Source organism: Saccopteryx bilineata, chromosome 10, assembly GCF_036850765.1.
Source record: "Saccopteryx bilineata isolate mSacBil1 chromosome 10, mSacBil1_pri_phased_curated, whole genome shotgun sequence".
NCBI lineage: Eukaryota > Metazoa > Chordata > Mammalia > Chiroptera > Emballonuridae > Saccopteryx > Saccopteryx bilineata.
In genome coordinates, this window is record NC_089499.1 from 22,037,966 (window position 1) to 22,054,538 (window position 16,573).

Genomic DNA, 16,573 nt, shown 5'->3' on the forward strand with positions numbered 1-16,573 from the left:
AAGAACCTTTAGTCCCAAATAACAAAGGGCAACACCTAGAAATTTCTTTATGTGACAACTGGGTCTTAAGTTGAAGAGGTTTCTGTTTCTTAACAAAAGAGTAATCACATTTGGTAGAGTTTCTTTAGTATCTTCTGGCTCAAAGTTAAAATATAGAATAAAAAATGTAGAAAGTTATGGTTGAAAAGTTTTAAATTTCTGGAATCTGTGAGCGAACTCATATTTGAGTAAATTATTAAATGGGTATTATGTCTAGAGAAAAATTAATACTCCTATTATTATAAATGGTGACATTCCAAATGATACTCATTTGTTTTTTAGTAGTTAGGATGAAGATAATTCTTAAAAGATAAAAGAAAAAATTGCTGACAAACATGAATTTCCATTTACCAAGCAGCAGATCTGCGTAACTAAAATGGGTTTTCTCGGATTAACAACTGCACTGGGACAAATCACTGGTTTAGGAAGGCAGCACCAACATCCCTGTTCACTTCCACTTTCTACAGCAACGCCTCAGAGCTGCAACCCCGCAAAAACAGACAGCCCAGCAGACCTGTGGATGGAAAAATTTCCCCGTAGAGCCACTCCAGGCCAACACCTCTCCCACTACAGCCCTGTGAACTTGGAGAAGAGCATGGTTCTCACACTAGGACACTGTTGCTTTGCCTCCAGGGAAGAAAATCAGGAGATGTCAACTCCGCTGTATTCACCGGGGTGCACACTGCCCCTCTATTCCCCAGCTCCTCCACACGCCACTGCCCGTCTTAGGAGAACACAGTCCATCTGGCTAAAGTCAGAGCCCTGGGTTGAAAGTCAAATCAAAACAAGGGTTAAGCAAATATACAAGTCCCACAGTGGACCTTCCTTTTATTTAAAGAGCAAATATAATCACCCACACCAGAAAACAGTTATTCTGAATCAAAGGATCTTTGCTTGCTCTTATAAATAATATTACAAAAGGATATCAGAGATTAACCCAATTTGTCTAATTTTAATATTTAACTACTAATAGTTATCCTACAGAATTTCTATAGATTGCAATTTAAGCTAAAAGAGGTAAATTTTGTAACCTAATAAAAAGTTTTAGTTATTAAGTTACTAGAGAGTATTTTGTTAAAAATGATTCCCCTGAAAGGATGTTTCATAACAGTGTCTTGTAGTGGTAAAGTTTCCCTCTGCTGATTTTGCGCATAGAGTAATTGAAGTTAGTATGAAAAGAACTTTTTATTTTAAGGTTTCCACTGATTCACTTAAGTTATAAATGGACAGTGTTCTATATTAATATATTTATTATTTACATGTATTTTAAAAATGCAAATGCACATCAAAAGAGCACATTTACATTTTAATATTTGGTTCAGGAAACTATGTGGTGATGAAAATAGTCTCTATTTTGACTGGAGCCCTGGCCAGGTAGCTCAGCTGGTTCGAGTGGTCCCAATATGCCAAGGTTGCAGGTTTGATCCGATCCCTAGTCAGGGCACACACAGGACTCAACCAAAGAATACATAAAGAAGTGGGACAACAAATCGATCTCTTTTTTTCAATGGAAAAAACTAAATGAAGAAAAAGGTAAGTCAGGTGAAAGATCACTATAGTAACTAACAGTATGGAAAACGGCAAAATCATGATAGAATAGCTGCATGTTTCCAGTTTGGGGAACACTTCAAACACTCAGCCTAAGGAACACTGGCCTGAGGAAGAGTGGGTGATGCCCACCAAGTAGAATCCAAAAGGAGGCTAAATGAGTGTTGAAGGCTGGCTGAGACTCTTCCCAAGGGTTTCCTCGGCTTGCTTTTCTTTCTGAGGTTTCTCTCTGCCTGGGGCTGGCAGCAGTAGGGAGCCATTATAATATTTATCTTGGGGGAAAGAGGAGCAGAAAGCTAGGTGAATCAAGTGACTTGCAGTATGTGAATTCCACATTAGTAAGCAAGCTTACTAATTAGCACAACTACCCAGACCTCTAGTATAAAATGTTAGCAACTTATCCTGCTAGTGGACTAATGAAAACATCCTGCTGATTATGAAGAATCTTGGCAATAATTTCAGAAAAAAGTATTTTTTCAACAACAACAAAAAAATAGCCTTAATTCTTCATATGTAAGCGTATAAATCAAAGGAGTGGTCATTAATTTTGTTTTTCAAAGTGTATAAGGTAAACGCTTGGCATTAATGAAAGTAAAGTGTTAGGAAAAAAGATGCCCATACAAACACAAGTAATACTTATATATAAACCAAAAGAATTAAGAGAACAGATTGAAAAGGAGACTCTTCTCCAATTAGTAACACATTCCTGGGATAGCCTTAATTAGATATATGTAATATTCTACATCGAAAAAAACTGAAGCAAATGAATAGAGAGAATTCTGGTTCTATAACCTTACTTATCTCTTTATTTATTTTCCTTCAGTTTTTATCTTGGAAATATTACCAATAGCAACAAGAGAAAAGTTAAGTGTATTAAAACATATTTTGTTTTAATGAAAGAGAGATCTTTTAAAGCATGTCACAAAAGAACTGAAGCCCTCAAAGTAAAGTTCTACTATATAAGAACAGCAAAAGAACTACATAAAGTTTAAAAGAAAAACAGAAAAAATATTTGCAATACATTGACAAAGTATTAACTTTTAATGAAAAAAAAAAAGACTGAATGTAAAATGGCTAGAATTGGCAAGCTATGCCAGTCTAATCATTCCCTTAAACCAGGTGTCTCCAAACTGTGGCCCCTGAAGCCATTTATCCGGCCCCCGCCGCACTTCCAGAAGGGGCATCTCTTTCGTTGGTGGTCAGTGAGAGGAGCACTGTATGTGGCGGCCCTCCAACGGTCTGAGGGACAGTGAACTGGCCCCCTGTGTAAAAAGTTTGGGGATCCCAGCCTTAAACTAATGATGGAAATGAAATAGGTGCAATAATGTTGGGAGACTTCTTTGGTAAGGAATGTTCAGCAAATTGGCAAACTTAAAACATGCTTATTCTTTGAAGCACAAAGCCTATTTCGAGTAATTTTATCTATAGAAATATTTACACAAACATTGACAGAGATTTGTATACAATGATGTCGCTGTTTTTCTAGTTGTAATTTTGCAAATCGAATCAACCTAAATGTCTAGGAGATTGTTCAATAAATTAAGATATTTACATAAAATAAAATGCTATGCAACCACTTAGGATTTGACAGGTCTTTGACTTGAGATGATGTCAACAAAATAATAATAAGTGAAATAGTAGAATTTAAATTCATTCCGTTTATATTAGTAAAGTATATATACTTATATACGTTCTATTTAAACATGTATAAAGAAATAATTGTAAACAAATGCATCAAATTAATAAAATGGTTTAGTTTATGTGCTGGTTCTTACATGATTTTTAAAATTCTATCCTCCGAACACAATGTTATTATATTACATTGAAAAAAGTTAATCATGATTAAAATGCTGGGCTTCCTTTAAAAAAAATCTTTTACATAATCTCAATTATGATGCTATTACAAGTCTGAGAATTTTTAAATACCCTTAAGTCCTTACTTCCCTATCACTTTTTAAGGAGAAACTAGGGAGAAACATAATGGCATTTATTATATAAGCACCTACTAAAATATAGTAACTATATGCTATTATAATCACTTTTCATATTAACCTTTATAGCAATCATACAAGGTAATTATTGTTCCCAATGCAGAGATGAATTCAGTGAGGTGCAGAAATGTTAACTTGCCTAACATCACACAACTAAGTAGCAGAACTCGCTCTTGCAGGCAGGTCTGGCTCATTCATAAGATTGTGTTCTTTCCACCACAATTTTCTGTCTCCTGAATATATATTTCTATCACACACACACACTTTTTAGAGTCTACCATGGCAACATCATCAGCTACTCTACTTGCCTTCCTTGCATATCATTGTTTTTTACTCCTTAAAATTTTTTTTTTTTACTTCTAGGCTAATTGACTCAGATATTTACTCTGGTCTGCAGAAGTCTTTTGACATTCTGAAAGTACTTATTGAGCTATTATAAATATTTTATAGTTCATAGAAGATTAGAACAGGAAGGGACTTAGAGCAATCTAGATCTTTACTTTCTTTTTAAAAATAAAAAGCAATCAAGCGGGACTTAAAGAGATTGGAGTGACCTACATGGTCTCTTTTATTCAGACTGCTGCCACTGGCAGACATGTGGTCAGGCGGGTGCACCTACCCACTCTCATCTACCTTAGCAGGTAGCCACGTGGATGGCCAGCTGAAGGATGGGGACTCTGAGAGCAGCAGAGGCTTGCGAACAGACCTCTGAGTAACTGCACTTTTACCTTTTACAGCTAAATATGTGTGTCCGTAAAGTCATGGTGCACTTTTGACCTGTCACAGGAAAGCAACAAAAGATGATAGAAATGTGAAATCTGCACCAAATAAAAGGAAAACTCTCCCAGTTTCATACCTATTCAGTGCAGTTCGATGTGGGCTCACGCACAGATTTGTTAGGGCTCCTTAGGTAGCTATCCCGTATAGCCTCTACAGACTCGTCACTGACTGATGGCCTGCCAGAACGGGGTTTCTCCACCAAACTGCCGGTTTCCTTCAACTGCTTATTCCACCGAGTCATGTTATTCCTATGTGGTGGCGCTTCGTTATAAACGTGCCGATATTCACGTTGCACTTTGGTCTCGGATTCGAATTTAGTGAGCCACAGAACACACTGAACTTTCCTCTGTACCATCCACATCTCGACTGGCATGGCCGTGGGCTGCTCCTCTGTATACACGGTGTTATGTCATCATCTGCACATGCGCACATGCTGCCACATCATCCTACAGAAACTGGGAGGGTTTTCCTTTTATTTGGTGATTTCACATTTCTATCGTCTTTTGTTGCTTTCCTGTGACCGGTCAAAAGTGCACCATGACTTTACGGACACACTGTATATATATACGAACACACAGTATGTTGAGTAGAGAATAATTATTCAATAATTTTGAAAATAGTATATATTTATTCCATTTCAGCTTCTCTATATCCATAGTAAGCCTTCTAAATTCCTTGGCCTTTTAACTAACACATTTCCATATTATTTTGTATTATGTTACTAAACAGTTATATATGTAGTTTGTTGGGTCCGCAGTGTATTCAAAAGTCATGCCAACTGTTGGGCAGTTCTTGTTATACAGTTTGTATCATTCTTTACAAGATATCTAGTGTCCTTAATTTGCACTATAAAACGCTTTGTATTGTCCCAAATTACTATATCCCTATACATATACTTCCACAAATTCCTAGAACAGCCCATAGAGCAATGTCTCTCCAACTATCTGTGGTAAAGAGCAGTTTTTAATCCCAATGTATTTGAGATTTATATCTCATAATTTTTTTTAAAAGTCACTAGGAATAAAAAGAAAAAACAAAGATGCACAAAATGCAAGTCCTGTTTTATTATTACATTCAACAGACAAAAACTACTGCATCAATTACTACACAAAATACTGCACAAATGTCTAAATGGTTCCCTTTTGTGCTTTTATCTCATTGCAGATCAGAACAGCCCTGGTCCATGGGCCGCACTTTGAATAGCACTGTCCTAGGTACAGTACCACTTTCACTGAGAATTGCCGGTAAAATTGAGCAATATATAATAATGTTATTTATTATATTTCTCATTTTTAATTCTAAATCTCCTTCAGCAGAGACTGAAACAGCCAATTTCATCCACATTAATAACCCTGTGCTACCTCACATCTTCCTGTCTGAATCTTTAGACACACACACACAAGTCCTATTTATTTTCTTTTTCAAAGAGCGACATTGCCGTCTGATAGTGCATTTTTCTCTGCAAAGATACAACATTATTTTTTTTTTAATTTTTTTTTTTTAATTTATTTTTAGAGAGGAGAGAGAGACAGAGAGAGAGAAGGGGGGAGGAGCTGGAAGCATCAACTCCCATATGTGCCTTGACCAGGCAAGCCCAGGGCTTTGAACCGGCAACGTCAGCGTTTCCAGGTTGACGCTTTACCCGCTGCGCCACCACAGGTCAGGCGATACAACATTATTTAACAAGTGCGAAGTCCAGATTCTTTTTATAAGCCAAAAAGCAAAAGAATAAAATAAAATCTGATGTTAAAAGGACTCATAAAAGATACATATTTAGAATACAAAAACAATGTTCCCCTCACTGCCTGTTCCTCTCTAGGTTCATGCCCAGCATCTTCTCCTGTTCCCAGGTCACACTCCCCCGTTGCTGGGCCCACTCTGTACAAACCTCATCTTTCAACACAGCAATGCCACAATACAGACTTTTCTTTCAATCACAATTCTTTTTCTTATGACACCAATATACTATTTGCCCAGAAGAACTGAAGCACAGACTTTTCACTTTTTCAGTGATATCCTCTTAATAATATTGTCACTTGCCTGACCAGGCGGTGGTACAATAGATAGAGTGTCGGACTGGGATGTGGAGGACCCAGGTTCGAGACCCTGAGGTCGCCAACTTGAGTACGGGCTCATCTGGTTTGAGCAAGGCTCACCCGCTTGGACCCAAGGTCGCTGGCTCAAGCAAGGGGTTACTCAGTCTGCTGAAGGCCCGCGGTCAAGGCACATATGAGAAAGCAATCAATGAACAACTAAGGTGTCACAACAAAAAACTAATGATTGATGCTTCTCATCTCTTTCCGTTCCTGCCTGTCTGTCCTATCTATCCCTCTCTCTGACTCTCTCTCTGTCTCTGTAAAATAAATAAATAAATAAATAAATAAATAAATAAATAATATTGTCACTTGAAGACAATGTCAATGTTAATCCTATCCCAATCATAGTTTTGACAGTTAAGGGGAGTTAAACATCTGTCTGCATATAATAAACAGAATGACATGTTAAATTTTAAATATTCTTTAAGAATGTTAGTAACTTTATAAATTTTCATTTAAAGATTCTAGGTTTAAATTTATTCAATGGCTGATGTTGATCTTACTTAATTTTAAGGTAAAGTCCATATTAAGCTGTAAATATTAATTATATTTTCCATATGATTGCATACTTTATAATAATATGGCACATAAAAATAAAATATTTTAGGATATGAGAATATGCAATATGAACTAAAATGTGAATAAAAGCAATTATTTAATTTAAAATTTTCTGTTGTTCTAATTTCCAATATCTATAACATTGATATAAGTAACCATAAATATTAAATTTCTAGTGTCAATCTAAAGAGGAAACAGCCAACTAACAATGATATTAAATATTCATTTAATATTTTTTAAAAATAGTATCAATCAAATAGAATTTGAAGTCTGTATTATAAACCACAATCTTACCCTTTTCTTGGCCACCACAGCACCTTTGCCGTCTGCTTTGGATTTATCTATAAGACAAGAAAGTATGGCTGCTTTAAAAAAGTGCCTATGCTTCTGTTCAAATAAATGCAAAGTTACACAATCATAATTTTCTACTTTCTCACATTGTGATATGTTTTCAGTGGTTCTTGGGATCAAAATGCTAATAAACACAGCTTACTAGATTGGAGTACAATTAGTCAAAAGGAAGAATAGTAACATCAGGGGTTTGTATATTGATGTAACAAACTCCCTCCCTTAAATCTGACTAGTTGGATGCCGTTTTATTTACATCAAGTATATCTTATTTCTATATCCTGTTCAGTTGTGTGCTCTGCAGTATATAGGATCTGGAATTAATTGCCAGCCACGTCTACTTACACATCTACTATATGCCCAACATGAGATAGACTTTATATATATATACACACACACACACACACACACACACACACACACACATTACTTTATTCAAGCCTCATGAAAATCCTGCAGGGTACGTCATCCATCCCCACCTTCACAGTTGAAGACATGAAATACCCTGCCTGACCCATCTGACTATAAGGCCTCAATATTTCCAAGATGTCTTCTGCCTCCGCTTGGGCCCCCTGAGTTGCCAACAGTGCTTCAGAGAAAGATTCAGCAAGAATGAGAACAACTAGTACCTTTTCTTGTTCTACTGCTTCTAAATCCAGGATAATTAGTAATATACTGATACAGAAAGTTCAACATATTATTTTGATGTGTGCAAAATTATGTATGTGTGCATGCATGTGTGTGTATATGAAGTAGTAAAAATTATTGTCATAACCAGTAGGTTTGAGATTTTTTTCAATCTGCAATTCCATAGCTGAGTAGGTTACATGTAAATATTTATTCATAGATACATTTTTTAAACCTTGATATTGTGGTAATGAGAAACAGAAAGAGCTATGGATATCAACAATTAAGTTTTAGGGTTGCATTTAGCATTTAAAAAAATATATCCAACCAGGAGAAAGACCCATCTCTTCTGTAAATCCAGAGTCATCTTAGGTCACAGAATTTTTTCTTTGAATTACGGTTCCTTTCCATGTCTAAGCACTCTACAAGCCTAGAATGTGCCTTAAAGGCAGGGACCATGTTTTATATGCAATAGGTGCTCAATATTTTTTATAATTAATAAATGTATTCAAAACTTTATATGACCAGTTAGAAGGTGACAGAAGACAATTTTATCAATGTCACCCTATTAAAATTAATCAAAAAAAAAAAAAAGAATTTGTCTCATGGCTAATTCAGGCAGTTAGAAGAATAGTATAAGGATGCTAATTCTGCTTCTCAGGCCACATCCTGCAAAAGGGGCCCCAAGAAAATTGGTGATTTGGCTCCTCTGATTTTGCCAATTGGATTTAAAAAAAAAAAAAAGGTCAGGAATGCCTTGAAATGGAACTAACAATACATGAGCATAAATTTAAAGGACTTTTAGATACTGGAGCTGATGTATCTGTTATTGCTAAGCTACACTGGCCTCCTTCCTGGCCCACTCATGCAGCAGCCACAGAATTACAAGGTATAGGGCAGAGTAAATCCCCTCAACAAAGTTCTAATTTTCTAAATTGGGAAGATTAAGAAGGTCATTCTGGATTTTTTAAACCTTATGTGCTCCCTGGATGGCCAGTTAATTTGTGGGGTAGAGATGTTTTGAAAAATATGGCAGTGTTCCTTGTCAGTCCTAATGGTTTAGTCAGTACTCAGATACTTGATCGGGGATTTTTGCCCACCAAGGGACTAGGGAAAGAACAGCGAGGAATTCTCACCCCCATAGAAGTGGCACCCAATACCAGAAGGTGTGGATTAGGATATCAAAATTTAGCACACGAGCCTTGGTAGCTCCTGCTACCCCAATAATGCATTGTGCAGACCCAATTACTTGGAAATCAGATAATCCTGTATGGGTAGACCAATGGCCCCTTTCTCAGGAAAAACTTAGGGTAGCTGCTTAATTGGTACAAGAGCAGCTACAGCTTGGGCACATTGAACCATCTAATAGCCCATGGAATACACTTCCATATTTTGATCTTGTTGCCTCCTGGATTATCAAGGAGCATAGGCGACCCTTACAGCTTATAGGTTTTGAGCCTCAAAATTATTGTTGTACCTTTTTTCAAAGGATCAACAACAATGGCTCTGGGAAACTTCCACTAAATGGCAAATCGCTCTTGCAAATCAATGGACAACTTTATACTGAAACTGTCAACTTAAAATCAGCTCAAAGACTAGAATTATATGCCATTATCATGGCTTTTCAGCATTTGCCATATTCCCCCTTTAATCTATATACAGACAGTAAATATTTACTTATGGTGTTTCCACTATAAACACTGCAGTCTTAGGGACAAATGCTGATGAACTATTTCAGCACTTCCTCCTTCTTCAAAGACTTGTATGTCAACACAGAGCTCCATGTTTTATAGGACATACTCAAGCTCACTCCATGCCCCCTGAGCTTTAGCACAAGGGAATGCCCTTATTGATCAAGCTACCCAAAAGAAAATTATTTGGAGTAACCATGACAGATCAAGCAATTCAGTCTCATACTTTCTCGGGAAGCAGCACGGCAGATTGGGAAATCCTGTCCAAGGGGTCCTATACTACAATCTGCCCCTTAATTTGGAGTTAACCCTCAAGGACCCCTACCAGGACAACTTTGGCAAATGGATGTTACTCATATACCTTCATTTGGCAAACAGCCCTATGTCCACATTACAGTGGATACATATTCTGGATTTATAGTAACCTCTGTCAGAACAGGAGAGGCTGCTAACATGTTATAGCTCATTGTCTGTATTCATTGTTCTATTATTGGATTTCCTAAACTGGTTAAACTGACAATACTCCTGCATATGGAGCAAAAGCATTTACTGTATTTTCTCAAACCTTTCGAATTATTTGTATTTCTTACAATCTTTAAAGTCAAGGTATTATTAAAGTGTACCCAGCAAATATTTTAAGGTCAATTTAAAAAAATTTAAAAGGGGGGAGTCATATCCTGGAACTCCTATGGGTCTACCATACCATGCTTTTTACTTTAAAAATTTTAAATTTCTTTTGAATGCTGATGAACAGAAGACATCAAATCTTTTTCTCCTGAAAACTACTACCTTCTTCATCTGATCCAGCTAATAACAGTTTTGTCTTTTTCCAAATAGCCCCAGATATATGGAAAAGATTTATATAGGCGGATGGGGATCCTCAAACCCTTCAGCGAGATCTTCTGAGCATGGCTTTTAAGATACCAAGAGGCAGAAAAAGCCCAATAGAGATCAGGGGAATTACCAGCTTTTAGGATACACCCTTAAAGGCTCCAACACCCCAAAAGGGTCTCATAGGATGCCATCTGGGTCCTGCTTCAATAGTGGAAAGGAAGGTCATTGAGCTAAAGCCTGCCAGGCTTACATGCCTCTGCTGTGAGGAAACAGGGACACTGGAAGGTAGGCTTCCCCCTTGCTCCTCTAAGGGAGGGTTTAGTCTCTTCCAGCCCTGCTCCAGCCACCTATGACCTATCCTTGCCCAGAATGCTGGGGTTTGCCACTGAAGGCTGAAGGTGCCCAGGGCCATCGGCCCCATCTACGACACTGTGGACAAGACTAGGGTATTTCTTCCAAGAAGCAGGTAAACTGATCTCTTTGCACAAGGGCCACTTAACTATGTCTTGCCTGAATAGTCAGATTTTTTATTCTTCCCTCGAAGATCTCTGTTGTGGGTGTTGATAGTCCTATTTTCTGCTGCTTTGTTTAATATATAGTGTCTCCTTTATTCCTCCTACCTCAATGCCCTACTCATATTTCAGGCTGGGACCTACTCCTATTTTAGAGCTCTTTCCCCCTTTTGCCAGCTTCTATTATGAATCTACCTTTGCCACCTAGCTTAGTGTATCCCAAGGTTCTCTTTACCATGCCACAGTCGCAGAGCTCCAGGGAAAAACAACCTGGTCTCATCTCTCCAGGCAGAGGAGAACAGAAGCTCCATCTCCACACAGGCTGCAGATGGCTTTTCCAGTCTACCTGAATCATTACCAGCTAGAAGCAGCGGTCTTTGGGACTTGGACATGAGCTGCAAAGTATAGAATGGTGACAACAATTCCAGTGCCATGTGGACTTTTCCTGGATGTGGACTTTTCCTGAACTCCTGCTCCTTGGGACAGCTCCTAACAGACTGAACTGGGATTGGGTTGCATTTATTAGGGACTTGGCATGGTGTTGGGGCCAACTTGGACTTGGTGAACTTGTTAAGGACACTACTCTTTTATGGATTCTTGCTGTATTGGCCAAGAGTTTGCTTAAAGGCTTTAATCACTGTAAAAAAAAAATAGAAGACTGGATAAAGAAGATGTGGCACATATACACCATGGTATACTATTCAGCCATAAGAAATGATGTCATCGGATCACTTACAACAAAGTGGTGGGATCTTGATAACATTATACGGAGTGAAATAAGTAAATCAGAAAAAAACAAGAACTGCAGGATTCCACACATTGATGGGACATAAAAACGAGACTAAGAGACATGGACAAGAATGTGGTGGTTATGGGGGGCAGGGGGAGGGAAGGAGGAAGAAGGAGAGGGGGAGGGGAAGGGGCAAAAAGAAAACTAGATAGAAAGTGACGGAGGATAATCTGACTTTGGGTGATGGGTATGCAACAGAATTGAATGACAAGATAACCTAGACATGTTTTCTTTGAATATATGTACCCTGATTTATTGATGTCACCCCATTAAAATTAATAAAAATTTATTTATAAAAAAATAAAAGTAAAATAAAATAAAAGCAAAAAAAAACTTTATATGAACCTGAAATATAAATTTTTACTTAAAAAATAATTAATCAAAATACACAAAAAATTTATATGGCATAAGTTACTATACTAAGCAGTGTAAGATATAAAAACATTGTATGTTCTTAAAACTTGTTTATTTATTAATAAACAAAGAGTAATAATTGTTATCTTACTGGTATATTGCGAGAGTTAAATAATATAGTCTATGTAACAACAGTTTCTAAAACAATGTCTGGCAGATAATACATAATCAACAATGTTCTCGTCCATTTTAGCTAATAAAGACATTTTGGTGTTTGGGGGCTGTGTGTCTGTTTGTGTGTGTGAGAGAGAGGGGTGGGGGAATATTTTAACCTTTGTAATACCAGGAAATATAGTTTAGTGATTACATAAACATATTAATTTCAAGCAGATCAGACTTCAGAGAAAGGAAAGTTATCAAAAAATACAGAGGAGCACTGCATAATGATAAAGTGGTCAATACTCCAAGAAGACATAACGGTCATTAAAATAAATGCGTCAAACAGCAGACTGTCAAAATATGTGAGGCAGAATTGATAGAACTCAAGGAGAAATAGATAAATCCACTATTTAATCAGAGACTTTACCACCCCTCTATCAGAAATGGACAGATCTAGAAAGTAGAAAATCAGAAAGGACACAGTTGAACTTAATATCATCAATCAACTGGATATAATCACATCTATAGACTACTTCATCCAACAACAGCAGAATACACAGGCTTCTCCAGCTCACTTGGAACATTCACCGAGACAGACTACATTTTTGGACCTAAAACACACACGTAGCACAGTCAGGGGTCAGAGGGCAAGGAGCCCCTAGGTCACCCTGGGTTTGGGGTATTGTCTGATACACAGCCCATGTGCTCAGATGGTGGCGTCACTGGTTTCTAGTAGGAGAGATAATGGAAGTTATTGTTGTGACCTTGAAGGGCATTCCTCACTGTGGTGACTAGACAGCTGCTATGCCTGAGAGCTGTGGACAGAAGCATCTGTCCTCATTGCAGCAGCGGTTGGGTCCCCAACCCGAGGAGGTGCAGGATGGACCCACAGTATAGGCAGCAGGGCTGGGGCATCTCCTGCTGTCGAGCAGGACAAAAACGGCTCTCACAGTTTCAATGAACCACACCGAGCTTGTTCTCTGTCCACCCTGAAGTTAAATTACAAATCAACGTGGCAAATTCATAGCTGGGTGGAAATTAAACAATACGAAATAATCAGTGTATCAAAGAAGTCACAGAGCAATAAGAAATGTGAGTGAAAGGAAGAACAAATAGAACAAAACTTGTGTGCTAAAGCTAATGCAGTACTTAGAATATATGGCTAACATATCCATATTTAAAGAAGTATCTTAAATAAATAATCAAGCCTTTGACCATAAGAAATCAGGGGAAAAAAAGAGCAAATGAAATCCAAAGCTAACAGGTAAGAAATAATTATTAGAGCAGAAATAAAATAGGAACATAGTTGAGGAAATCTATGAAACCAAAAGGTGATTCTTTGAAAAGATAAAAATATTTAACAAACCTATCTGGGCTTACCAGGGGGAAAAAAGGGATAATTACTGAAATTAGGAATGAAAGAGAAAATAGCAATGCTGATCTCACAGAAATAAAAAAGGATTCTAAAGGAATAACATGAACATCGGTATGTCACCAAGTTAGGTAAGTTAGGTGAAATAGATAAATTTCTAGAAGCAAAACACAGAAATTGAAGAAGCAGAAACAGGAGTAGACTGGCAACACAGAGTTAGCACTAATCTCACTATCTCTAAATGTTATAAAAACTTCAGCCTTTCAAAAAGTATTCTCCTACCACACCCTTTACTCCTTCACCTATGTCCTGGCCCCAACTCTGGTCCCCCAGAGTTTTCTTTAGAAGTTCGTGCAAAGCCCAGGTCCTCAAACGTGACCAGTTGTTAAAGGGAGCCACCCTTCCCAGCTACAGCTATTGGCTGATTTTTCCCTGGTTATCCAAGAAGCACATATATCTCATTAAAAGGGCCATTGTTTTTCTGGAATTAATACAGTGTAACCCTTTTGGTGAAAGCATACTAAAAACTAACAAACAAATGGACTAACAGAATAAAAATAAAATACATGTGTAAAAAAATAGATAACACACAAGAGTCTGCTCTCAGACCACAATAGAATTAAACTAGAACTCAAAAACATATAACTGAAAAATACCAAAATACTTAGACACTGAACAGTATAATTCTAAATAACACACAAGTCAAAAAGAGAAATCTCAATAGAAGTTAAAAATATTTTGAACTAAATGAAAATAAAACTACAGTGTATAAAATGTGTGAGGTGCAGTGAAAGTAGTGTTTAGAGGGGCATTTATAGCACTGAATGCATATATTAGGAAGAAAGAATAAAGATCTGAAATCAATAATCTAAGCTTCTATTTTAGAAAATTAGAAAAGGAAGAGTGAGTTAAATCTAAAGTCAACACAAGAAAAGAAATAAAAATTAGAGCAAAATCAATAGACTTAAAAACAAAATCAGTAAAAAAATAAGCAAGACCAAAGCTGTTTTTCTGCCAAACATCATACAAGAAACAGACAATCTGAAGAGGCCAATGTCTATGTTAAAAACCAAACCAAATAATAACCTAAAACAGAAAGCATCAAGCCCAGATGGGTTTAGTGGTAAATTCTTCCAAACATTTAAGGAAGAAATTATATCAATTCTCTACAAAATCTTCCAGAAGATAGAAGCAGAGGGAATACTTCCTAGCTCATTCAGTGAGGCCAGTATTGTTGTAATACCAAAACCTAATAAAGACACTACAGGAAAACCACAGACCACTATCTCTCATGAATATAGATAAAAAATTCTCAACAAAATGTTAGCAAATCAAATCCAACAATGTATACAAAGACTTATACACCACAACCAAGTGGGATTTATCCCAAGTGTACAAAACTGGTTCAACAATCAAAATCCATTCATGTAATCTATGACATCAATAGGCTAAAAAAGAAAAGTCATCCAATCATATCAGTAGATGCACATAAAGCACTTGACAAAATTCAACGTGCACTCATGACTAAAACAAAACAAAAACCTCCCAGCAAACTAAGAATAGAATGAAACTTCTTCAACTGAACAAGGTAAATCTATAAAAAACAAACTTATAGTTACCACCATACTTAATGCTGAGTAACTCAAAGCTTTTCTACTAAGATCAGAAATAAGTTGAAGATGTTCCCCCTCTCTACTCTTTTCAATATTGTACTGGTACTTCCAGCTAATGGAATAAGACAAGATAAGAAAATAAAAGTTACAGATTGGAGAGAAAGAAAGAAAAGCAGCTTTGTTCACAGATGACATGATAATCTATGGTAGAAAATTCAAAAGACTAAAAACAATATTCCTGGAACAAATAAGTGATTATAGCAAGGTTAATACATGAAAGTTGACCAGTTTCCTATTTATCAGCAATGAACAAGTGGAATTTGAAATTAAAAACACATTATTACCATTTACCTTAGCACTCCCCAAAATGAAATCAGCATAAATCTAACAAAATGTCGCCAAGATCTATGTGAGGAAAACTAAAACATTTTGATAAGTAAAATTAAAGAAAAATAAATAAATGTGGATATAATCCATATTCAGGAATAAGAAGCCGCAATATTGTCACAAAGTAAATTCTTCACAATTTCATCTACAGATTCAATGTAATCTCCGTCAAAATCCCAGCAAGTTATTTTCCAGATATCAACAAACTGATTCTAAAGTTTATATAGAAAGACAAAGACCCAGAGGAGCTAACACAATAATGAAAATGACAAAGTTGAAGGACTGACCCTGTCTGACTGTAAGACTTAACTATAAAGCTATAATAACCAAGACAGTGAGCATTGAGAAAACTAATAAAAATAGAACAATAAAACAAATTAGAGAGCCCAGAAATAAACTCATATAAATATAGTCAATCTAACTTTGACAAACAAGCAAAAACATTATAATGGGGAAAAGATAATATTTTCAACAAATAGTGTTAGAACAACTAGATAGCCACATGCCAGAAATTGAATCCAGACACAGACCTTACATCTTTCACAAAAAGTAATTTAACAAGGATTACACATCTGAATTTAAAATGCAAAACAATAAAACTCCTAGAGGGTAACATAGAAGAAAATCTAGAAGTCCATGGGTATGCTGATGACTTTTTAGATATAATAACCAAGGCAGTGTTCATAAAAATATTAATAATCTGGATTCATTAAAATTAAAAACTGCTGCTCTGCAAAGGACAGTGTCTAAGAGAGTGAGATGATAATCCACAATGGGAGAAAAAGATTTGTAAAATACATATCTAATAAAAGACTGGTATCTAAAGTATACAAAGAGCTCTTAAAACTTAGTAAGAAAATAAACAACTGGATTA

At 36.5% G+C, this 16,573-nt stretch overlaps 1 protein-coding gene across 4 annotated transcripts in view; it reads right to left on the reverse strand.

The window, feature by feature from the left end:
• The window catches only part of ZCWPW2 (zinc finger CW-type and PWWP domain containing 2), a 132,088-nt gene that overhangs the window by 24,795 nt on the left and 90,720 nt on the right, over nt 1–16,573 (reverse strand). For all 4 annotated transcript variants that reach the window (XM_066245093.1, XM_066245092.1, XM_066245094.1 and 1 more), the window contains exon 5: nt 7,307–7,353. In XM_066245093.1, the coding sequence (XP_066101190.1) occupies nt 7,307–7,353 (47 nt within the window). The remainder of the gene's footprint in view (nt 1–7,306; nt 7,354–16,573) is intronic.